This window comes from Ornithodoros turicata, chromosome 10, assembly GCF_037126465.1.
Source record: "Ornithodoros turicata isolate Travis chromosome 10, ASM3712646v1, whole genome shotgun sequence".
In the NCBI taxonomy this organism is placed as follows: Eukaryota; Metazoa; Arthropoda; class Arachnida; order Ixodida; family Argasidae; genus Ornithodoros; species Ornithodoros turicata.
Genome location: NC_088210.1, coordinates 10,142,251 through 10,168,379, shown reverse-complemented (window position 1 = coordinate 10,168,379; position 26,129 = coordinate 10,142,251). Strand labels below are relative to the sequence as shown.

At 44.8% G+C, this 26,129-nt stretch overlaps 1 protein-coding gene across 4 annotated transcripts in view; it reads right to left on the bottom strand.

Moving 5' to 3' along the window:
- LOC135370188 (NAD(+) hydrolase sarm1-like) overlaps window positions 1–26,129 on the bottom strand; it is a 90,696-nt gene that overhangs the window by 46,559 nt on the left and 18,008 nt on the right. Inside the window, exon 1 of one of the 4 annotated variants that reach the window (XM_064603894.1) lies at window positions 25,435–25,578. The exons of 1 other annotated variant lie outside the window; for it this stretch is intronic. In XM_064603894.1, coding sequence (XP_064459964.1) covers window positions 25,435–25,500 — 66 coding nt within the window. In that variant the 5' untranslated portion in view covers window positions 25,501–25,578. Of the gene's footprint in view, window positions 1–1,410; window positions 1,532–25,434; window positions 25,579–26,129 lie in introns of those variants that run through there. 2 more of the 4 variants (XM_064603891.1, XM_064603893.1) reach the window with 2 other exon arrangements.

The window sequence follows — 26,129 nt, the reverse complement described above, 5'->3', positions numbered from 1 at the left end:
GATAACCTAAATATTCTACTCAAGGTACTGTACAAGTCTGCATTGACGCCACTGGCTATTAAACCAGTGTACGGAATGGCCCTGTACGGAACTGTACGGAAAAGCATTGGATCCAATGCTCTCTCTCTCTCTCTCTCCCCCAGCATTCCCTCTCGTGTTTACCTCCTCTCATGCTCAGAGGCGCACTGTCTCAGCGCTTAGCAAAAATATCACGCTCTTAGCGAGTATTTTTAGAAACAACAACAACAACAAACAGATGAAGTGACCATAAAAGATTTTTGAAAACGAAGTGCCTCGATAACGACATTTAGGTAGACACCATTATCACTGGTTCACATCTGTGTACAACAGTAATAATAATAACAACAACAGATAAATAAGGAACGGTGAATGACGAAATTTGCCACTTAAATTGTGACCAGAGCTGAGACAATGAGCTACGTACTTAAAGGAGGTAGTTAAAGTTAGATGACCCAAAAAAGTAATTTAGTGGCACAAAAAGTTTCCGAAACTAAAATGTCATCATTAAACAGCTGCAAATACGCATACCGCCATAAAACAAATTTACGAAGAAAAAAGAGAAGAGATTAAAGATCTACATAATTTTTTGAGTGTGATGAGTGTCCACACGAAGAGTTAAAAGTTGTTGTGCCATGTTAGAAATTGATGCTAAAACCCTGTGCAAGGCCACTATCCACAAGAAAAATAAAAAAAAAATATGATCGCAGTATAGAAAAAGAGATAACGCTGCAGACAAAAATTTAGAATAGAATCGATAAGTCCTCGCTTGAGTATCAGTTCGAAGGAAAATGTAATTATAATTAATTACAGGTACTCGTTTTTGAAAGTATTCAGCTACAGTAATTAATCTATTTTTTTTATTCCGTGTTAGCACCGCGAAGCAACAGTGGCTATGAGCGGCGTATGAGAGAAGACAGCAGGAAGGAGCGGGGGGACAGGGGAGTTAGTATGCGTCCTGGGCCGACTTCAGGAGGAACTGTGCAGACACTCGTCGAGAGAAGTCTTCAGAAAACCCAGGGAAAACCTCAGACCGCACAGCCGGTGGTAGGGTTCGAACCCATCACCTCGACCTTGACTACCACCAACGAGAGCTGCCATGCCGCTGGTAATCTAACAAAACTTATTAATTACGGTAACTTAATTACTTGTAACGAATTTTACGTCACAGCTCTCTTAATTAATCACTATACCCCACTTGTGCTCACTGTTCAGGACGTGAAGATAATGAGGTCACGTGACACCTGGGTAGCGCTGTAACACCACCCAATGAGGCCACTTCACGGCAACACGGAGCAGCGCGACGTCACGAACTTACTGCTCGACCAATGGCATCGGACGGTTACGTAGCTAGCGGGCGAACAAGGAATAGGAGAGTATATATGTACGAACCAATTCGCTGGATATTTCTTGTATCTCCATGAATCGCAGCTGCGTGGAACAACTTCTGCAAAGAGTGTCGCCCACGAGAGTGAGTTACTCCAAACAAGCCCGTTGGATGCGGGGCTAAACTTAGCCGCCGCCGCCGTTGCGGGCACAGTTTCGCTGTCAAGTTCTCGTGCTCCTATTGCCTAACCAGTTCTTTCAAAGCTCAAAAAGCAACTCTCCCCCTCATACACATTACCCTCACCTTTTATATATATATATATCTTATTTGTCTTTAATCTATCACATCCTTCTTCCACCTTTTGTTAGTTTATTCACCGTCATTTCCTAATTCATTTCCTTTATTTTTATTTGTTTGTGGAAGAGCTGACCTTTCCTCCTTTTTTTGTCCTACCCCCCTCCCCCGAGCCAGCACGACACGATACGGATAACGGTTCCTATCGGCGTTTTGAACGCTTGCCAGAACGATGACTAGTGTAAGAACGTGAGCTCAGGGGGCGTGGCACCTTCTGCGGGATTCTCCACGCGCTTCTAGAATCTTGGAGCGCCGCGTGGAATTGTTCACCTTGCGCGAGATATGTCTGGGCTGGAAGGTTTCAGTGATTCATAGAGAGGTATGTTTGGTGTTGGGCTGTAGAAACTGGTACAGTGCTCGGAAGATGAAAAAAAAAAAAAAAGAAGAGAGAGAGAGACAGAGGAAGAAGAAAGAAAAAAATTACGTTTCCTGTTTCATTCGCGTCTTCGACCACTCATAAGATAAGGACTCCTTATATGAGAATTCCCACAGAAAAATGTATGTAAAATCCGTACACGTACTTTGTTCACCTATCTACTGTCTATCTACACTACTTTTTCTTTTTTGTCAGCTATGGAGTCAGCATTGTAAGATTTCTGTTTCAAGCTAGGTGTAAGGCGTAGCCAACCAGACCCGTAAAAACTAGTTTTCCGGCATGGTTTAATAACGATCACAACTGCATGCTTATAAAAGTGACTGAACTGCAATCTCGATTAAAACATCATTGCAGCTTAATGATAATTTCAGTTACTCTGAAAAGTAATTGAGTTACACCGACTTTCACTCATTACCGAGCATAATTTTGCGCATTTGAATGCCTTCTAATATATCTAAAACAGAACTTCACCGAATAATACGCTCCCGGGCATCCATCATTCCGAATGATATCAGGGCACCACTCTAGTAAGTTGGCAACACTGGCCACGGGTCACATACAGACAGACAACCTACTTCCGGTGTAGCGAAATCCCCGTTCACAGTTCTAGCCCTGGCCAGCCCCAAGCGCGAGGAGTGCACTATTTTCCGCGGCGCACGTAGAGCTGTCGGCTGTCCACCAATCAGGGACGATAGATTTTAAAATATTTATTTCGACGCGTTTACTCTTCAAAGTTTATTTTCCGGAGTTTATTTCGACAGCGTTTATTTTCTCCCGATTTATATTGAATTGTTTATTTTGCAAGTTTGATCTTTAAGAGATTTATTTTGAAACGTTTTATTTTTACATGGTTTATTTCGGCGTCACCCCCCTTCCCCCCCTCAACAAAAAAGAAAAAGAAAGCTGGACACACGAGCGCCAAAGTTGCCCGCTAAAATGACGGTTGTTTCCCACCAGGCGTCACTACGACCAATTTTATCGTAGGGTGTCTGAATAGTAGCTCCCTCTGAGGCACCCTATTTTATCGCAACATTGCTAACAAATTATTAATTACACAAAATCACAATGACGATGACAACAATACTGATGACAACAGATCCCAAGCACAGTGTGAGCAGTTCTCTGTACAAAAAATAAAAATAAGAATAAGAAATAAAAATAATAATGGACTAACTCAACTTCCTTCCCCGCTCTTTTTCTCTTCCGGTTTTACACCGATTAACTTTTTTCTCAGTAAAACCGTGGAATGGGGTCTCCCAACGGCAGAGTCATAGCCTACGAGAAACGAATTTCTAAAGTGTAACAACCACCCGGTCTTTGAAAGACGGGCTTCTTCAAAGGCGGTATGCTGCCTTTGAAAACGACCGGCTTGAGCTCGCGACGTGATTCACGCTTGCCCTGTTCTAGAGGGGGTGGAGAAGCCGAGCAGTTTGCAGGTGTGACTCACCTCCAAAAGCAAGGCAACAACATGATGAATCACGTGGGGACACAAAGCTTTCAAACGGCGGCAAGCACGACCGGTGGAACACTTCGAACATTCGCGATCGCGAATCACTCCTGGCGACTCAGAAATTGCAACTATGCCAACGTTTTAAGAAAATGAAAGTGGGTTAGCGTTTCGGCGCTACCGAAGTCTCTCTGATTTTCTTTTTTTTTTTTTTTTTTGTAACGTTGTGTTTTATGCACTCTGCTTTGTTCTTTCCTCTATGTAGCGCGTTTCTCTTTTTTTGGTTTCGTAATATATAGCGCAAGATACCTTGATTTTCGTGATTGATTGTAACGTCCTCCAAATGGAATTCAGCCTTACGTCAAATAAATCAATATATATAAAAGTACGTTCAATTCCTATTTATTTATTTATAATTGGGGGTTTACGTCGCGAGACAACTGAGATCTCAATTCCTACGATGTAAGTTTCCTTGAAGTCATAGAAGGACAACAGCAAACAAATGTTTGCCGCTTTGAGCGATTTCGCCGATCATCATCCAAATCGGCAGACACGTGCCCTGGCGGGCGTTTCGAATACTGACATGTAAAATATTGGTCGTCCGTAAAAACCTCGAGAGAGACAACTCGTGCAGATCTGTCGTCGTTACATTACGGCTCGCTCTTCTATTTCACTGATAGGATATGCTTTTTGCTGTTGTTTTGTGACAGTGTGTATTGTGTGCACACAAAGCGTATTGTGGCGTATTGGTTGCTGTTGGATCTGTCACGCTGCTCTGCCCACTTTTTTTTTTTTTTTTTTCATCGGCCCCGCTCATCAGTGAACGGGAAAATACCGGTTGCATTATTGTTACCACAACAATAAGGTAGTCCCGTGACATTTTGTGCCACACCGTACTAATGAATAAATAAACGTCGTCCATTGTTGCAACAAGTTTTAGGATGTTTCGGAGCAAGTGAGTCAGGAGAGACAGAGAGTTGGAATGTGTTGGTTTCGTAGGTACCCGTCATTTATAATGCCCCTGTCTGTCGCGTCCGTCCGTTACAGTGCTATCATATCTGTGTCTCTGCGCTGCTGACGGGCTTGGTGATGAGACGACTGAAATAGTCAGTCACAATTAGGGACTGAAACCGAAACGAATATCGGTTCGGTCACGGGACTTATTTGTAGTCGCCGGCAGGGATCGAAACTGAACCCGAACCGAAAACCGCTAAAAAGCCGTATTTTTCGCTGAATCGGAACTGAACCGAAGTAAACTGAGGCGGTTACCGGTTCGCGAAACGGTTCAGATGTAATGTGCGTTGTGCGAGAGATCGGAACTACGATTTACACAGCGCGTTGTCAAACAAATTCGAAACCGAAACTAAACAAAACTGCAACCCAAGTGCACGAGGTATTTCCTCCTCGCAACTGTTCGTTCATTCAGTCGTGTTAGTTTTGTGGTTGTCCTTTTGGTAGCTATGGGCTTCCTCGTAAGCGATTTTCGTCGTCCAGCAACCTCGAGTCTTCGTTTTGGACAGGAAAAATTACAGCCTGTCCCTGAGCAAGATAATACAGGGTGTGTACGATGAGTAAACATAGACAGTACAATATGCTACCGTAACCGTTGCACCCTGAAATGTAGATCTTTCCTTTCTCCCGTTTTCCTTTATGCTTTATCCTGCTACACCCACTCTACCCCTTTCCTGTCTCCTGTTTTTGGTTGTTTGTTTGCTCTTCTCTTTTTTCCTAGCTCGTCTTTTTTTTTTTTTTTTCACCCACAAACGCGTTTTAGAGTAGCCAGTCCTGAGTGTGTCGGGACTAACCCCTCCATATTTTTCTTTCTTTTTCCATGTCACGTCGAGACTGGGAGGTACCCGGGTTCGCATCCCGGTGCCGGCTGTGCTGTCTGGGGTTTTTCCTGGGTTTTCCTCAGACGCTTTCAGACATATGTCGGCACAGTTCCCGTAGAAGTCGGCCCAGGACGCACATTTCCCCAGGGCGTCAGTCGTGACGTTGCCCACATACGTGAGGCCGACAACGGCAAGCCCTTTCACCATCACCACCACCACCACCACCTTTCTTTTTCCAATCCAATTCAATCCAATCCGAAATGTAGATCTGAAACGCGCATTGTTGCTGTGAACCACTGCTGTGTCGGCAACAACAACAAAAGTACATTCGTGTTATTTGAAAGCCGGGTCGTGAGGACGTGCTTGATTTTAACCCATGTCAATCTGCTCAAAAGCTCACTTTCCTAAACCGATATTTTGCGCTCCTGCGGAGCTGAACCCGAGCCGAACCCGCTCTGCCTGAACCCGAACTCGAACCGAACCAGAAAAAAAGAACGCTTCCGATCCCTGGTCGCCGGTAACCAAACAGCTGAACAGGTACTCTTTCGGTTTTCTCTATAGGGTGTACATGCAGGCTGCATGGATGTTGCAAAATGAGCTACAATGTGTGAACGCAGCGAAGAAGAAAAGTGTTCTCTATACTCCTTGGCGTTCCGAGCTATACACACTGCACAGAGCACAGCATTAAGCGCGGACCCCATAACAAGCGACACGCGACGCGCTGCAGAATTTGTCGCTGTCGCGTCTGGTCATGGCGCGACTTCCTGGTCCATTTGAGCAGCGACATTTCGTCACCGAGAAATGATGTTTTTGGAGAAGCATTGCTTATTTTATTCGAGCTAAGTTGTAAATTGCTATAAATATACCACAAATAGTATGTCATTCGTCAAAACGAGGAGAAATTGTAATGAAGTTGCTATGTAATATTCGCCGTAACGTAGTGGCGCTGCGGTTGAAGTACCCAACGCCCCGCCCACTTCTTCGTCTGCTAGTTTTGTTGGTTGCCCTCTCCACCCTCTCCCTTGCCCACGCGTTCAGTTCTTCTTTCACGCCGCCAAATCTAGCTGGTTTTGTCAAACAACAGGCAACGAACTCAGCGACATGCTACAAATATCTACTGGGAGTAGATGCAGAAATATTGAGCCGCGACAGAGCTTTTTTGACGCTCGTGTGGCGGCAGTGACGTCGATTTTGTCGCTTCTCGCGTGTATCTGCCGCGTGTCGCTTGTTATGGGATTCGGGCTTTACACGCAAGACGCTGGCGCGAGCTTGAGAGAATTTGAGGAGAGGGAATGAAGGGAGCAAGCTCCGAAAGTAGAGCGCCCTATCTGCCGAAAGTAAAGCCGAAAGCAGAGCCGTTTATAGGGAGAGTTTGGCCATTCTGTGATCTTTTGCCACCCGGAGGTGGGGGAGCCGCCGTGACGTCACAGATGCCATCGCTCCGCCCACTTGACAGGGATGAAAGGCGACCCGCGGCGGTACGGGGGAATTTCAAGGCTGTGCCTCTGCTCCAAAATGGCGGAATGGGAGATTGCAAGGCGATAGCTCTGATCCAAAATGGCGCCACTGGCCTTGGCCCCGCCCATCGTGTGACGTCAAATGGCGTGCTTTGGGGCAGGCTCCTCCCAATGGTCAAACTCTCCTAATAAACGGCTCTGGCCGAAAGGGTGGAGCAGTGCCATCTGTCAGGTCGAAGAAGTAGTGAGCTCTTTCTTCGACGCACCCTTTTTGCCGTTTGAGACATTTCCCGTAAGATAAAAAAAAAAGAACTCAATTTCTTGCGGTCTCTTACCTCGTGCACATTCATTTCGCTCGTGCTGTAACAAGCTATACAAGGCAAGAAAAACTGCGTGCGTTCAGCGGTTCACCAAACAGATGTGGAAGCAACGTGCAACGCTTGGTATCTTAAATGATCACAATAATACAGTTCATAACGCATAAGGAATGTGCGGAATTCATCTCATACGAGGCGTATGTCACCCGATTATGGGTCCAAGCGCGTAAGATGGCATGTTGTTCACACAACTTATGAACGAAAAACATACTGACGAAGATATCTACTTAACAGAACCACGTACAACGCCACTAATCAGAGTTGTAAAGCGATACAAATATCGCCTCCAAAGATGTTCGCGTTCACGCTTAAACCGATTCATATGAACCGGTAACCGCGAAATCACATTTTTTTGTTTGTTTAGGTTACCGTTTCGGCTAGCTAACGATGGTTGAATTGCGGTTACGTTCCGGTACCAGTTCCTGAAAACATTTGGGGTTCCAAAGCGGGTTTCGGTTCCGTTCCGGGTTCAGTCATTGATCACAGTGACTGCAGCGCGCATGACTTGACAGTACCCGATTCCGCACTGTACCCGCGCATGTAAGATCCGCGATCGTAACCGCGCGGTTACATATACGCTCTGCAAGTAGGTCACGCTTCCGCGCAGCCCCTCGGTTCCCCCTTTCCCTCAGCCCCTGACGTAACCTAACGCGGCACAACATTGGCCGCCCTCGCAGCACAACAAACTGGACGCGGAGGTCCACGCGGGTCGGTTAACGCGGGAAGGAAGCAACGAAGTAACCGCAACCACAACATCGAGCACGTTGGTTACTCCGCGTTGACCGGTGAGTGGAGGAATGGTGCCCACGTGATTTCTCCGCCCATTTTCCCCCCACAGAGTATTGAGTATATTCGCACATTTCGCTGCCATTATATTCGTCGGGAAAAATCCCTATGGCGAAAACGATACGCTACAAAGGCTTTAACTTTTCGGCATGCAAATCACTCGGGAACATTGTGCCATGTACAATCGAACGCAGTTAAAGCCACGTTTCGACGCCATTTTGGATCCAATGCGTTCGCGCAGTTATGGCTCCACCTGGAGGACGTTGACAGAGACAACAACTTCTTATTCGCCGATTAAATGCGGATATCCTCCGCGCACTTACCGCAGAGGTCTCAAAACGTTAGTATTGGTATTGCTATCCGCAAACCAGGATGTAGCGCTTATGCGCCAGTACAGTACCGCACCTGCGCACACCTTGTCAAATAGTGACATCGCAACTCATGACGAGAACACAAGTGGGTACCCATTTGCCCTCCCCCCGAGAAAATAAACACAATGACCTAGCAGGTTCCCTCAATGCCCGGAGACGCTTAAGATAACGTACACAAATATTCCATGACTTGAAAACCCGAGACGAGGTAGGGAGCGATAACAGACAAACACAAACACGGTCTTAAACTCATGTTTGTGTTTGTCTGCTATCGTCCCTATCTCGTCTCGGGTTTTCAAGTCATGGATCGTCACCACCAGCTCGCTTGCTACTTAACATTCCTTTCGTTATCACAAATATTGACCGAAGGTAGGCGAGATAAAATTCCCTCGTGAGTCCGCAGTGGCTCAAATCTAGAGCAATGTGCGAGCTCTGCGCTTCTTTTCTTGGATCCACGTGACGTCGGTGCTCGTCAATGAGGGGCGAACCTGGCTTGGCTACACTTGGCTTGGCTTGGAAGTTGGCTTTTGTTGACATTTCCAACCTTTCGTTTTTCAACGTTCAACCAACGTTTCGTTTCGCTAAGCGATCGTGGCGGTAGCTAAGAGTGGCGGTAGCATACGACAGCCGGCACGCCTTGCGGATGGAGCTACACGGCTACGAAACTTTAGGAAAGGGAGAAGGGGCAAGAGGAGAGAGAGAAAGAGAGATAGAGAGAGAAAAAAAAGAGGGTGGTCCTTCCGTTGGATAATGGACCTTTTTCACGCTCGCGTCGTATCCTAGCGGCTGTCCTGCGAAACGTGCTCTGCGCGTGCTAAAACAGAGCCGGCGCCATCTGTCGAATATGTAGGGAACTCTCTCCGGCGCCGTCAGAGTAACAGAGCATGCGCGGAAGCGTTGTGAAAAAATGTCCATTCCACGATGCCTCGGGCGTAGAAACAACAACAACAGCATTATTTTATAATGGGTTCTTCCTTTTCCTTTCCTTTTTTCTGTCTTCACTTTTCCTTTTCTTCTTTTCTTTCCTCTTTCTCTCTTCTTTCCTTCTGTTTCTTCTCCTTTTGTTTTCATTTCTTCTTTTTCTCTTCCTTTTCTTTTCTTCCCCCTTTTCCTTTTTTTTTTTTTTGGAATAGCAAGACGACCTCCGTCTGACTGATCTTTCATTTCTTTTTTCTTAATAAATAAACATACACCCCCCCCCCCTTCCCGGCCTCGGTGGCTCAGTCGGTAGCGTGTTCGCCCTCTGATCCCGAGATCGCGGGTTCGAACCCGGCCGAGGACGCCAGCAACTTGGTGGCAGGGTACAAGTTGCTTAGACACGCCGTCTTCCGCGAGGGACGTTAAATACGGGGTGCCGTGTGATGAGCTTTCATCGCACGTTAAAGAACCCTCAGGTGGGCAAAAGCAATCCACAGACCGACCGCTGTGGCGTCGCTCATGATCTCAGTTGTCTCGCGACGTAAAACACCCAATTATTTAAAAAAAATTATTAAAATATCCCCCCCTTCTCTTGACAGACGATGGAGGCAAGGTTTCGAGCCAAGTTAGATGTCACCTCATCACCCCTTTAGGAAACTGGCTTCCTCTCCCGATCCCTCACATTGCGTAAGATACACCGCCTCACACACGGTGCCAGCGACCTGGGAACGTTACCTTGAACGACGTCGTCGCCTGCAACCGGAGTTGGCAGCACTGGACGACGGGCCTTTCAGTGTCGTAGAAATGTCTAGGGCTTGTGAACGCACATGACAGGAAACGGGTGCGTTCCGCGCTTTAGTCCAATGTTTCCGGGCCACTGAGACAGATGCGAGGTTCGCTTTCACAAGTTCACACATGACTTAGCGATCTTAATGAAGCTGCGTTGCAGGGACTGAAACCGAAACGAAAATCGGTTCAGTTACGGCTATACGGTTGAGTGTAAGAACTCTGAAAGCAGTTTCAGATACGGTGACGGGATTCGCCTTTTTAATACAGGGTGTTACCCTATAAAAGTCTACCCGCGCCGGCATGCCGTGCTCGCCAATTACTCAATGCAGGCGGTACAATGTGTTGCCTACGTATAAAACTCATAAGGACATTTCATCATGGTAAATATCGATGTGATTGAGCACCGTAACGCAAAGTTATAGCGCGAAACGTGAGATTCCCGTAGTCAAAACAGCCAAGATGGCGCCTCTCAGTTAGCAGACGACATCCCTTTTGGGTGTCGTCTGCTGAGTATGCGTCGGCATTTTTCGTTCCTCACGTTGCTTACTTCTGAGCGAAATACGACAGTTACACGAAAGCGAAATGAAAACTGCAGTTCCATCCGGCTTGCAGGATATGCGACACGTTGTCGTGTGTGGAGCAGCATGTCAAGTGCTCTTCTCAACGCCGCCATCTTGTTTGTTTTGACTATGGGAATTGCACGTTTTGAGTTATAACTTCGTGCTGCGGCACTCAATCACTTTGAAATTTACCAAGATTAAATGTCCTTATGAGCTTTATATAAAGATCGCACAATATGCCACCTGCATTGAGTAATTTGCGAATACGGCATGGCGGCACGGGTAGACTTTTATAGGGTCACACCCTGTATTTGCGCTTACCGATAACAAAACAGTTGAACCGCTTCTTTCTTTCTTTTTTTTTCTCTCTGTTTTCTCCACAATGTATCTGCAGGCTGCGTGGATGTCGCAAAATGAGCTACAAAGTGCAATCGGGTGAAAATGAACGCAGTATTTATCTGTTGCGCTCCGAAAGGGTGGTGCAGTGCCGTCTGCAAGATCGAAGAAAGAGTGAACTCTTTCTTCGACGCACTTTTGCCGTTCGACAAGCTCCCGTGGCATAGTAGTGGTTAGGATGGTCGCTTTCCACGCCGAGACTGGGAGGTGACTCGGGTTCGAATCCTGTCACCGGCTGTGCTGTCTGTGATTTTCCCTGGGTTTTCCGAAGACTTTCCAGACGAATGTCGGCACAGTTCCCCCTGAAGTCGGCCCAGGACGCACACTAACCCCCCTGTCCTCCACTCCTTCCTGCTGTCCTCTCTCCATCTGTCCATGTCTGTACGCCGCTCATAGCCACAGTTGCTTCGCGGCGCTAACACAGAATTAAAAAAAAAAACTTTTGCCGTTTGCGCCATTCCCCGTAAAATAATTTGTTGCGCTGTCTCTTATATCCCGTGCACATTCATTTCGGTGATGCTGTAACAAACTACAAGGCAAGAAAAACGTGCGTTCAGCGGTTAAGCAAAAAGACGTGTAAACAAATAACGTGCACCACTTGGTATCTTAAATGATTCCAATAATACAGTTTATAAGACTCATAAGTAGGGAGTGACTTTTTCGGGTTAAACCCGATTCCGCCCGGTTATTCCCCCCCGAACTGACCTCCGACATACTCGGGTTTAACCCGATTTCTCCCCGAATTCCAGTCACTATGAAATCCTCAAGTGACGCTTCGATACACTGGAGACGGACAACGGTCGCCACGTGTAGCACATGAAAGAATGGGTCACTTAGGTCCACCATCAATGGGTCACCAGAAATATACCCATGTGTGTCAGCACTGTCTATGCCTTCGGGTATTAGCACTGGTAGGTCACCCAAAAATAAGAAGAAGAAAAAAGGAAATAACTCAGTAGGCAAGAGGAGAAACAAAAAAACGCCCGATAACACCCGAAGGCACAATTATAACCCGATTTCTCCCCGAATTACAGATTTAAAAATAGCGCCCGATTTTTACCCCCGAATCTGAGAAAGGCATTTAACCCGAAAAAGTCACTCCCTACTCATAAGGGACGTACACCATACATGTCATACGATGCGTATGCCGTCCGATGACATGATATTATCGGTACAAGCGCGTAACATTTTATGTTGTCTACACAACTTCTGAATGAAGGGTACATGGCGCAGGCAGCACAGGTATTACACCGCGAATAAGATTTGAAAAGCGATACAAATATCGCATCCACAGTTATTCGTGTTCACGCTTGAACCGATTCATATGAACCGATAACCGAAATCATACTTTTCGGTTCAGGTTACGTTATCCGCTAAATGCCGATGGTGTATTGCGGTTACGTACAGCTTGGGACAAAAGTTTACGGAACATGCGACTGGCGTATTTCTTTATCGGAGCGGCCCCCTGTTAGATATCAGGAAGAGTTCGAATAAGAAACAGGTGACCGGCTGTTCTAGCCATCTCGGAGTGTATTTTTCTGCCCCCGTTTGCTACTAGGGTGCCGCTCCAATGCAGAAGTGTGACACTCCGGTGTTCCGTAAACTTTTGTCCCAAGCGTACCGGTCACGGTTCTTGAAAAGATCTGGGTTCCAAGCAGTCTTCGGTTCCGTTCCGGTATCAGTCCGTGCCTTGTCGATTTATATAGTTTCGAATGTTCGTGCGACAGTAATTCCACTATTTATTTCGCTTTCTTTTTCATCTTATTTCTGCCAACTTTCCAATTTTTATCCTTAATTTCTCTTTCAATCCCAAGCACGGTCGCTGCAATTTACTTAAAAAAATAATTGAATTATATTATAGTTAAATGACCCTGAAAGTATTTAAGTTATAGTTACTCGTGGAATGCAAGTAAGTTACTCTCGGTGAGTTAATTCAGGCTGTTTGCGTTTAAAGCGGCCATACTAAGACACTGCTCCCCACAGACAAACTAATTAAAAGTACATGTTTTGCTCGCAGAAGCTGATAATCGATAGGCTACATACATAGTACATACATAATACATAGGCTACATAACATAAATGGTTAGGTGAACAGCGGAGCTCATGCAAATGCGGAAAAGAGAATACCTGAATGGAACCCAGAAGAGAAGCACATTTAACACCGGTGTTATTTGTATAATTTTATGACAACGAACCCCCCCCCCCCCCCCAAGGTTTATAAAAAGAGAAGTTAAAAGTTCTTGTTTGAGTACATTACGCATTCAATAGATATTAAAATGCACGCTCAACAAGCAGATACAGTAGAAACACAGCAGAAAGTACAGCTACGCCAAGTCACAGGCAAAATGTAACATCCGAAAGCATTTAGTTAATTAAATAAATTTAGTTACCGTAATTAATTTAATTTCCCAAAAATAGCGAATTATTGTAAGTTAGTCCTCACAATTAGTTACTTCCCAGCTCTGCCCATGGATTAGGAGGACACGAGGACAGACATCTGTGGATCTCCTATCTCTGTGTTTCTCAAAAAGCAAAACAAACAAACAAAAGAAAAACATCCACCCACCCGGTGCCAGCGACCCTTGCGTAGAAGGAGAGGGTGGAGGGAAGGAAGAAAGAAAGAAAGCAAAGGAGAGCATGTGTGGGTTCCCCTGGCAAGCTACACGGTGAATCCACTCCCGGAAACTGATTCATTCACCCGATGACTCGGTGAGAAACATCGTACAATTTAGGCACAACGTGGCCCCAGCCAGACGGCGAGAAAATTGTCGTCACCTAGCCCCCCCCCCCCCCCCCCCACCTCCTCCTCCTCCTCCTAGATGACTCGTCACGTGCACGGGTTGAACAGAGAAAAACTTTTGTTTTGTGATACACTCTGGACGGTTCCGTACTAGATAGTATATAGATGCCAGGGATGGGCATAAATACATTTTTTGAGTATTTAAATATAAATACAAAATAATTTGTTGAAAGGGCTATTTAGATACTCTTCATAAATACTTTTTAACACGAGTATTATAAATACAAAATATAAATACGATATTTAAATACCGTAACTACTACCATAAATACTGTGACGAAAATGTCATCTGGAATTACAGAAATAACGTATGTCTGTACAGAAATACAGAAATTACAAATTTCAGAAATAACGAAGTCACTATATACTGTATTTAGGGGCATTTATAAAGTATTTAAAAGAATAAATACCCGAAAACTAGTATTTAAATATGAGTATAAACACATTTTTCGAGTCTGTTTTTAAATATAATATATAAATACATGCATTTATATTTTAAATAGCATTTTAATTACAATGTATTTAAATACTGCCCATCCCTGGTAGATGCTAATGGTTTACTATATCGAATGTAAGATTCTTCGTTTTCGGGTTAAACCCGATTTTTCACGATACAAATTTTCAAAAATTCGGGTAAAACCCGATATCTACCCGAAATCGTTGCGGTCCTTCAACTTGTCGTTCCCGGTAAAGCGTCGGAGAAGTGAACCCTAATATCAGCAAAGAGAGCTACAGTCAACCCTCGATTTATGAACACCCTCGGTTCCCCGAAAAATCGTTCATAAATCGAGGGGTTCATAAATCGAAAATTCCGTTAAGTGAGTACTATCGAGCAAATGGAACAGTATTTCCGAGTTGATATTCTGTTTATAATGCAATATATTGTGTAATATTGCTTCGGACCATGCCTTCTGCTGTATCAGTCTCACAAAACACAGATGCTAGCGCATTCACACTCTGTTTATTATGCAATACTAAATAGTTTAATTTTGCTTTGGACCATGCCTTCCGCTGCGTCAATTGAGGTCAGGAACACTTCTGTAAAAACCCGTTTGTTGTTCGGATTTCGAGGGGTTAAGAACCCAGGGTGCAATACCTCGAAAACGTTTTGTCTGTTCAGGCGTCATTCATAAGACCACGAATAATCCCTTTGAAGGTTTTTGTTGACCTCGGAACGATCCGTTCATAAATTGAGGGCAAAAACGCTGGGCAACTCCTAGTTAGGGTTGCCACCAGGCCGGTATTATACCGGCACGGCCGGTTATTTGGGCGCTCTGCCGGCTGCCGGTAGGAAGGTGATACCGGCAGCATTTTGCCGGTATTTGTGGCTGAATACCTTTCATAAGGGCTTTTACGGGATTTTCCCTTCAACATTCCACTACAGCTTAAATAAATATGGAACACACACCCAGCTCGGCAGTCACCAGTCGTTTTCTTAGTTATTCATTCTTATTATTATTATCATTGTTACTTCTAGCATCAGTGATACAGCCACACACAGGAACATGTTTCCTCGTATTATCTTGAGCGAGCGCTCTCTCTCTCTCTATGTGTGTGTGCTCGTCCACCCCTCACCCACTTTCCCTTTTCCACAAGCCCTTCCTCCTTTCCCTCTATTCCACCCTCTTTCCCTCAGCCGGTATTTTTCGCTACGAAAGGTGGCAACCCTACTCCTAGTTCGTTCCCAGAAATTCCGTTCATTATTCGAATATCGAGGTTCATAAAACGAGGGAAAAATGCATGTAAAAAGTTTGGTTCCTCGTGCTAGTGCTCATAAAACGAGGGAATTCATAAATCGAAGGTTCATAAATCGAGGGTTGACTGTATTTGTGACAACCCTATTTGTCCTCCGTTTACGTTTCGTCAAAGACGGGCTTTTGTGGAGCTCGTGTAGAGTGTTTGAATACCGCGTGTCATTCACTATCCCAGTTCTTACCGGAAACATAAAGATTCTTGTTTCTCGTCCCAGTATCACAGCAATGGCTTGTTTCGTATGCCTTTCGGTTCGTCCGAAATTTCCACGGTGACATATCAAAACAGAGATCATAGCGGCCGATTTCTCCCCGAATCCTCGTGTATAAATAGCGCCCGATTTTTCCCTCCCGAATTTGACAAAATCATAAAACCCGAAAACGAAGAACCCTAAATTGGTACGCTATCGCCTATCGCTATCCATTTATGTGACGTCGCCCTGGGCATATCAGGAATGGTGTCATGACATCACCCGGTGGTCGCTTCTGAATGCTGTTGACCCAACGCTTTCATTTGACATGCCAAGCGGTTTCCCTCGCCTGTTTACGTCTCTAGTGCGTCGTTTACGACTTAGCGTCGCATTCACCCCTGCACTCCGGTATAGGCTGGGCCACAGCACCACGGCGCTGTGTACAACTTGTGGTTTACCGGCAACAATCCGACACATTCTCGAAGACTGCAGCCAGTACGTACGCGAGCGACGGGCCTTTAAATCTCAACCTGAAATGCTGGATCAGAGGCCATTCAACATCTGCAAAGTTCTCGGCCCATGGAGTAACCCTGGACACCAGTGCCGTGCACTTGGCGCTCTTCTTTCCTTTCTGAGGGCCACCGGCCTCCTTCACGAACTGTAGGGATTTCCTTCCCTCGTCATCCTTTCATGTGAACCTTTTTGGAATGGGGTAGGGTCCTGCACTCAACGCAGGGAAACATCCCACATCATCATCATCCATTCATCTATGTTGTTGTTGTTGTTGTATCCATTTATGCCACGAACGCTGCCCCTTACGTACGCAAAGGCGATATAGGCGATTTATCACAGCAGCGAACATAACGTTCTTCGTTGTAATCGGGTAACTTTGATACAGCGTTATACCTCTGTCGAACGGGAGATTAATGTCACTTTGTCGTTATAGGACCTCTGTGGCGAGCCTTTCATTTGATGCAAATACACTCTCTCAAAAAAAAAAAAAAAAAAAAAAAACACTCTCTCGCGCGGAGAGGAAAAAGACAACGAAAGAAAGGAAATGCTATTCTGAAGCGCAGCGGTGATGGCGCTCCTAGAGAGTATACGATGGGATGCTGCACTTCAGTGCGACAGCAATGTTGCAATGTTTTAGAACTTGTCTCAGTTGTTGACTCAAGGATAGAAATAGGCAAGATAGGGTTAACAAGCGGGCTAAATGGTCAGGGGAAGTTTCGGAAGATGAGTACACAATTTTCTGTGGCTCATCTCTTAGAGTCAACAAAAAAAAAAAAAAAAAAATAATAATAATAATGAAATGACGTCAATGACGACTCGCAAAGTACCAGGACTACATGCACTATACCAATCGGCATATGCGTCAATTTCTAATTAGCTAGAGATCAAAAACTGTTTAAAAACAACATGAAAGCGATACAGATAAAATGGTTAAAAAGCAAGCGAGCTGGTGGCTAAGATCCATGACGAAAACCCGAGACTGGGAAATCTCAGTTTCATCTCAGTTTCATCTCAGGGAAATCTCAGTTTCAACAGCTCCTGATCACGAACGGGTTCATATTGCACGCTCAACAAATAAATCATAGCCAACATGAAAATCGACCGCTTAATTTGACTGAGAACGAGCAAATGGTACGTTCATAGTTGCGAAGTTCTCCTTTTTTGACGTAAAAATTAACACACTCGTAAAACCGCCACGAGTACAGCAGCCTATATCGGCCTACGCACATTGACCTTAACATTTTCTTTTTGTTTTTCGTTATATTTGATGCGTCCGTTTTTACTGCTGTGCTCCCTTATCACCACAGAGATTACATAGTCCTCACAGGTGCACACAGGAGTGAGTTCTCGAATTAATTCGATAAGCGAAGGCCAAATTCTTGTGCACATCATTGTGTTCCCATGTAGCGGTGAACGAATGACAGTGAGTGTGAATGTCATTCGCCGGAAATGACATTCGATTTCCGGTACGACAGGCGCATTACAATTTGTTGTTATGCGCATATGCGATGAAAGCATCCTGTCCTTTATGTCATTCTTGCTTTTGCGCTCGATGGCTTTGGTAACAACAACAACAACAACATCATCGTCATCGTCGTCATTGGTTACGCTTTTTTTCTCTCTCTCCGCGTTGCGTTTGTGTAGGTGAAAGGGCGCGCCGTTGTCGGCCTCACGGTGGTGGGCAACGTCACGACTGACTCCCTGGGGGAATGTGCGTCCTGGGCCGACTTCTAAGGGAACTGTGCCGACATATGTCTGAAAGCGCCCGAGGAAAACGCAGGAAAAACCCCAGACAGCACAGCCGGCACCGGGATTCGAACCCGGGTACCTGAAAACGGGTTCCGCAATTCATATACAGTAAAACCAACCAACCAAGCTAACCAGAATGCCTTGTTTGTGTCAGCTAGACAAAACTGTGTATACGATCTACTGTTACGTTTTGAGACACAAAATTAGCGATACGCATTCTTTGACGATCCCACAGGCATAATCACCTATAAATGTTGATATTCGATAAAACTCCAAGCATCATCATCATCATCACCTTTTGACATTTCCCATCGTGTAAGGCGTATCTTGTTTACATGCCGGTGGCGACACTGCATTGCCCAAGGATCGCGCTACAGGATCTACACCAATACACTTGTCTCGGTAGCACAACACCAGTAGTTGCTTTTACACGTTTCAGTGTAGTACGTAAGCACACTAATCAACTAACTTTGTCTCAGAGTTGGAATGGCAACTCCTATCATCATTTAAAAAAAGTTGTTGTTGTTGTTTCAGTGCGAGGTGTCCCTGATATGCAATTTGAAGTGTTGCTTTTTTGTAGAATATACGTACAATTGCTCACCGGACAATTGCTCACGCCACAGAACCGCTGAAGCCAGACAATTGCTCACCGCCTCTGTCACCGCACTTATATGTAATTTTATTTCGCGGTTTTATGTGATGTGATTTTATTTATCGTTTATGGTGCTCTTATACTTGACTTTTTATTTGTTAGCTGAACTTGGGTGCACCTCGAAATAAAGTGATCGAAATCCCCATTTCAAAACAAACTACTGTAAATAAATGTTATCTGGCTATACAATGCACAGTTGCGCGCGGGAAACTGCCAACAGCGAACTTAGACTAACCTGGACATAGCGGTGCAAACACTGAACTTGGACCAACCTAATAATAAACTAACCACCGTACTGTTCAGTCGTCTCCGCCCTACTAAGCCTAACGGGCGCTAAAAGGTGGCTTTCGTTCGCTAAACCGACTTGGACAGATATAGAAAATTCGTTAATTTTAGTGGTTAAATAATGATGTGATTTTAAATCTTCCCCTTCTCGTGTCTTGGAAGATCCTGGTGACGCAGGCATGAGCGTAAAGAGACGGGGACAAGGTCACTTTGGAAAATTGCGCACTCTTTATTCATAGGTCATGATTTTTTTTTCTCAGGGTCATCATAATATGAACCTGTGAACACCCGCACAGTCCGCAGCGTCCGTCTCCAGGGAAGGAGGTGACGTGGTTGCACGCTTTGCCCCCCTGGAAACACTTTGCTGCCCCCCCCCCCCTTGGGAAATAATCCTCTAGGAACGCCCCATGGACGGAGATCCTGACAAAGACGCTTCAGGTGTGCCTTCAAGTGGACGACCTCTCGCCTCACCCTCTTCAATGGTGGATTCCTAGATCTATTTGAAGCCACTTACACATCTAAAAAAGAAGTTCAGCTAACATAAAAAAGTCAAGCGCCAAAAACGCGAAATAAAATCACAAGTGTGGTGAAAGAGGCGGTGAGCAATTGTCCGGCCTCAGCAGTTTTTGGTGAGCAATTGTCCGGTGAGCAGTTGTCCGGTGAGCAATTGTCCGCGCCCCCAAGTTTACAAGTGTCGAAACGGTTCGTCTCTCTCCTTTGGGTTTCCTGCGCGTTCGCAAACACCCAGCACCTTCACGATACTAAAATTTATCTCGTCCAAACGGCGAAAGACAGATTTCAATTTAGCCCTTTGTGGGTGTGTACCTCTGCGCTGGGCATTATGATGTGTTCCGTATGTATTCATCGGTGGGTACATAACCTCGAGCGCTCCATGCTGGGGCGTTGCACGAGGGGAGGCGGGGTGTCAACAGTACAGTGATGTATACAATGCAGACAGAAAAATTACACTCAGTAAATGCCAAGGAAAACTGGAGGCTCCTTTCTAAACACGTTATAATCTGCAATGATGGCAGTAGCCAATGTAAAGTACACTGTAAGAACAACGTGTCTTCATATTATCGTTGGGACTTTAATCCGGCTAATGTACGTAAAGCTTCGGTCAACCTTAACAATAACCACTGGAAGAAAAAAAATCGTTCTCATTTCCCAGCACTATAACAGCCAACCTTGGGGGAATGTTAAGTGAACAAAATCCTCGCGTTAAACTAACGGAACAATTTTGTTCAATTAAGATTCCCTCGTGACCCCAAGGACCGCTCTAATCACGCTCGGAAACGAGACCTTCAGTGTTATCATTAAGGTTGACCGGAGCTCTACAAACGCAACGTCTCCATATCAGTTTTTCTTCAAATACGACGTAATCTATATACATGCAAAGCAGGTACGATAGCACGTGCGCGCCAACAATAATCGTCTATACCGCGTTGAAGCCGCGAACGTCTCTGATTGTGTGAATACACATACGAGAAGACCTGGGCTGGCGGCACCGTGGCTTGGCCAAGCGCCCGGTGACTTTCGAGGAAGGGTGACGTCAAGGCAGCGTCCTTTGGCAGTCTTTTTCTCGCGATGAGCACCCCGTCTGAAGAACCTGGCTTCTCAATTCCCCTAAAAAACAGGGGGTGCCGGCGCCAGTAGAACATTGAGGTCACCACCCAGGGCGGAGCCGTTTACAACAGCGATTACGCTAAGGCTTCCCCTGCAGCATGCGACCCCGACGACGCAGTGTTCTGCGTATAAGGCGGATCGCACGAAAAGCCCGTGAGGCGAATACGAAGAATATACTATAGCGCGTCTTAATGCAGCCACTAAAAAAAAGGGTATACGCCCATATCTGCAGATGCCACGGTAATTCATGGCCACGACTTATTTGTTTGTTGTTCTGTTGTCCGATGTAATTCTTGGAAAGGGCACTTCTATCAGCGGGTGATACTGTATAATTCATAATGTTTCGCCAGTTAGCCTTAATTTCGTATCAGTTTTGCTGGGAATAGCAAGCTGCCGTAACGTAGGCTAACCTTTCCCTCCCCTTTATTTTTTAGAGTAAACATGATCCCCCCCCCCCCCGGTATGTCGACTCCGGGTACGGTATAATACGTTCAATCTCTCCCTATTATTTTTCTTCATCAACATCAACATCATCATTGTTTATGTTGTCGTCTGAATAATTCGCGAGTCATGGTTGGGGAACATATCGCGGGAGAACAGAATCAAATAGAATAGAATAGAAGTGGAAAGAAGAAAAATGGCAACGTAGGTCGCACTGCCGTGAGAATCTCCCCGGAGGAGCAGAACTCCCATTCTTGGCGTTCGAACTCGTGTCCTCAACCTCCTCGTCCTCAACATCTCTCTCAGCCTACGCTTCCTCGTAGTGTAGCCCGTAGATTTTGTTTGTTCCATAAAATTTATTATCACATCATCATCGTCGTCCGCAACTCTCTAACTTCCAGGCCGCAGTACATTTCATCACGGCCACGGGGCCACCCCACCCCACCTCACCACACTTCACCTTTCCCTTTCCTTTTTTTACTTTGCATTAAACATATCCCCCCCCCCCCTCACGGCTGGATCACGTACAAAAGGTAGAAGTTCCTTTCTGTACAGCTGAAACCCTACTTTGATCGCTTTTTACCGAGAGTATATCACTGGAATGAAACCGCCTCTCTATTACATCTATTACCGATTCTTTCACAATTCAAAAAAAAAAAAAAAAAAATCATGATGTTACTATCTCCATAACCTAGCTTTTGTTTTTTTTCTTCTTCTTTTGTTGTTGTTGTTGCACTATTTGTATATCTGTGTTGTAATGTCAACTAACTCCTTTGTGTTTTTGTATAATTTTGTATTATTACCCGTTCCCTTTCCTTCAACCCCTGAGGGTGCTTTAAATAAATAAATGTAGAGTTCCTATGGAACCAGACAAGGTAGATATGTTTGCTCTCCGAAGCCAACCCCGAGAGAATTTTCCCCGTTTTTTTTTCCCCCTTTTCGTCTAATAAATATCACCCCCCCCCCCCCCCCCGAGAGAATGATTTTATTCTCTTCGTCCTCTTCCTCTCGTGCACTCACACTTCCTCTCTTACAATAAATAAATAGATATCCCAGAACTGACAACAAGTGCGGAATGACAAAGTGGCGCTGGAATGGAGTGCGGAATCGATGTTCCAGTGGTTGCAAATGTTACCTGGTGTGTGTATCAGTACAGTGACAGTTTCTTTTTAAGTTGCGTGTTAGCGCCGCGAAGCAACTGTGGCTATGAGCGGCGTATAGGGATGTGGACAGATGGAGAGAGGAGAGCAGGAAGGAGTGGGGGTATACGTTTATTAAGAAAAAAAAGAAAGAAAAGGTCAGCCAGGCAAAGAGCCGGCTTGTTGTTCAAAAAAAGAAGAAGAAAAAAAAACGGAAAATACAAGGACATGGGGGATTAGTATATGCGTCCTGGGCCGACTTCAGCAGGAACTGATTGTGACAGTGCTGCAATATATTGTACTCACTAGAAGTCACTTTGTAGTTTGTGGAACGTGCCCTGAGTCACAGCCACTTTGTAGTTTGACAAACATGCCCTGAGTCACAATCACTTTGTACTTTGTGAAACGTGCCCGGAATCACAAATTAAGTGACGAACTTCCTCACTCACCCACCGACGCTACATGTAGTTCTTGTGAAACTTATTCGTCATGAAATTCCAGCCCAGTAAATCTCCGCTGGGCTCCCTATTTCTTTCTCATTTTAATTTCCAGCAAAAATGACGACCACGAAATGGGCTAATAATTACGATCCCACCCCTCCCCGCAAAGGGTGCTACTTTTACAGTATTTTCTCCCTTTTCGCAAGTCCACAGTTTGCATAAAAACCAGAGTTCGAGGTAACTCGTTACTGTAACTAAGTTCCTTTTTTTTTCTTTGGCAACTTGTAACTTAACTCGGTACTTTTGCGCCGTGGTAACTTTCAGGAGAACTCGTTTCTTTTTCGAGTAGCTTTGCCAAAGTAACTTAAGCCAAGTTCCAAGTTACTTTTTAAATTCACTTATTATCTTGCTTTCTCTCCGGTATGGCATTTTAGGCAATAAAACGTGAACTCCGTAACAGAGAGTTATATTTCAGGATGAAGAACGTCATTATGAACTTAGTTACATTTTTCAAACAGTAACTTAACTCGTAGCGAGTTCTTTCCGACGGGTAACTTCTCAGCCTATGGTAAAAACACTATTATCCGGCGATGGTTTGTCTATGATCATGATCGATATCCATTAAAACAGTACGTCAGCCAAATGAATTGCGAAACTGGATGATTTACGCGCTCAAGAACCCCAAATCAAATTTTTTCCTCTCTCTCTCTTTAAATCGACTGTCATATCGCTCTCACCAAGTCGATTCATTACTTCATGTGCTGGGATTGGTCGCTTACATCACTTAACATGTTGCGCAGGATTAGACACCGACATACAAACAAGAACTCCTAATATTAAAACACACAGACTGAGAGAAGTACGAAACAGTCTCGGAGGTTTTAACATTATGAGTTGATTGACTGATTGATTGATTTGTAAAAGAAAAAAATTGAGATGTTACTCTCGAGCCACTCGGGACTGGCTACTCCAGGACGCGTTATTCAGAAAAGAAAGGGAAACTACACAAATATATACACTGTAATTCTAACGACCAGCTCGCTTGCTTTTTAGTCAATCTCTCCTTATACAAAAAAAAAGAAAAAAAAAAAAAGAAGTTGTCGCGCGATGTAAAACCATGTATTATTATTACCATAGAAAAAGGGAACACGCAGTGAGACACTCCAATCAACGATATGGTACGTCATTTTGTCCTCAACCGTCATCACTGAAGTCGTACGCTGTTGAGGGGAACAGCGGTGATCCAAGGACGTTCTGAATACGCTCTCTCTTTCTCTCTGACGTCACAAACAGTCAGAATTACACACAGTCAATGGCGACGTTCAGCTTTCCTAGTACTCTATTTGTGCTGGAAGTTGTTAACGCCAAGTGACTTCACTCGAAACACGCTATATGCCCTGCCTCGGCTGGGTCCGAGCCAACCTCTCTGACACCTTTAATTCACGTCCGCTATCGTTTTCAGTGAGCGACAGAAACCTGTATACACTCAAGATTAGTTGGGCAGGTTGGTACAAACCCATTATTAAGGCTCCCGGAAACGCAATTAAACACAACAACACAACAATAATTAAACAACACGACAGTAAGACAGTCGCACCTTTCAAAACTTTTACTGGGACACCACATATGAACGAATACGCTTCAAGATAAAAAAAAAAAAGAATATATTTAAATTAAGATAGAATTAGTATCTTGACGTGTATTTGTTCACGTGATGTCCTAGGAAAAAGGATTGAAAGTTGCAGTTCTCTTACTGTTGTGTTATTTGTTCAATTGCGCTTCCCCCGGCCGCCTTCACAATGAGAAGCGTGTATATTCGTGATGTCATAGTCTGCGCCCTCTCCCTTTTGACGATGTCATTGTCATTGTACTCTAATTATTCTCTGTTGAAGGGTCGTCGCTGGTCAGCGGACCAGAATTATTTATTACTGAGCATCAGGTACATCTAAACAGGATAATCCACACTGCCGTCTACACGGTAATATAAAAGAATATTACACGTACACGTTATCTAGACACTACAGAAACAAAGAAAAACAACGGAACGGACTAACATCTCCACTTTTTCTTTTACAGATCAATCAATCAATCATCGAGTTTTTTTTTTCTATGTCGTGAATTTTTGGTAAACTTAACTAAATAAATAGGTGAGTTTATGATAAAGGTATAATATCATTATAATTATTTATACACATCGAAATTGTTACAAATTGTTATTTACATAAAAGCAATAAATAACCCCGTAAAAAATAAGTCTTTGATAAAGTCTCCTTCAGCGTTATCTGAAGGGCCCATGGTTATCGGTTTTTGGTGACAAAAACACCCGCCGAATGTCTCTTTACAACATGAGAGAACTGATGTTCTGAGGCTGGAACAACATAGAAAGGACAAATACATACAAAGTCTCAATTTCCTAACTCAATTTCCGTCCTGCAGCTGGCTAACCTTTTCAGTGACTTTCATCTTTCGACTCTTTGCAACTTCGGCATTTCTTTTAATTTATTATCAACACCGATTTCCACATTCTAAAGAAATTGCATCGTTTTTAATCCCTTCGATTTCTGCCCAGAAACACGAACTCGTGACCTTTTCTCAGTATAGTATACAAACTCGAATAAGTGCATCTATTTTGATTAATCCAAAAATTACTGCCGATAAACACCAGCCGAGTTACCCCAACCACGGTCCCCCAAAATCCCATAAATATGAGGCGAGTATCGCGAGCAGCGAAGATGAACGAGTTCACCAATCGAACCGCCACGTGCAACGTTTGGAGTACAGACCACCGGCGAGGAGATTAATCCACGTGCGTCCGAGAAATGGCCAAAACGAAACTCACATTGCTCGGCTTGCTCTTGTGCTTGCTGGCCAGCCGTCCTTTGAGTACATCCAAGAAGGAAGCCATGACGCCGGGAGAAAAAACCACACGGACCACTACTCTACCACCAACGCTTCATTGCACGGACTGACTTTCAGCGCTCACTGAAATCCACAGTGACGGTACGTGACGGATGCCTCGGTGTGTCGCGCGCCCGCCGGCGAAAAAGGATGGGGCTTGCGCCATGGGCCAGGGTCAGGCTCACTGTGGGCGCCGCGGGGAGTGTGGTAGCGGGTGGATTCGTGGGGGATAGTCCTAAAGGGCCGACATCTTTTTTTTTTTTTTTCGTCGTATTGTCCCGCGTGTTTATTCAACGAGAGTCTTGGCGACAGTTTCACGACACGGGGGTGTTTCTTCGGAAACGTATCGCAAGCAATTTCTCGGATATTTCGGGTTAGCGCCGCGACGCAGCTGTGGCTATGAGCGGGGTGCAGACGCGGACAGATATACGGGGTGTTCCACCTAAAGTGATATATATATATATATATAAAAAAAACTTCTAACTGGCGATGTACTCGTCCGAGGATTGTGGGACTTCCTGCGATTACCTTTTCGGACACTTTCGCCACCATTGAGGAAGGCTTTGAACAATCTTTAATTGCGGGAAATTTATTTTTTTCAACTGAACTTTAAAAATTGCCAAGCGCACCTCACTT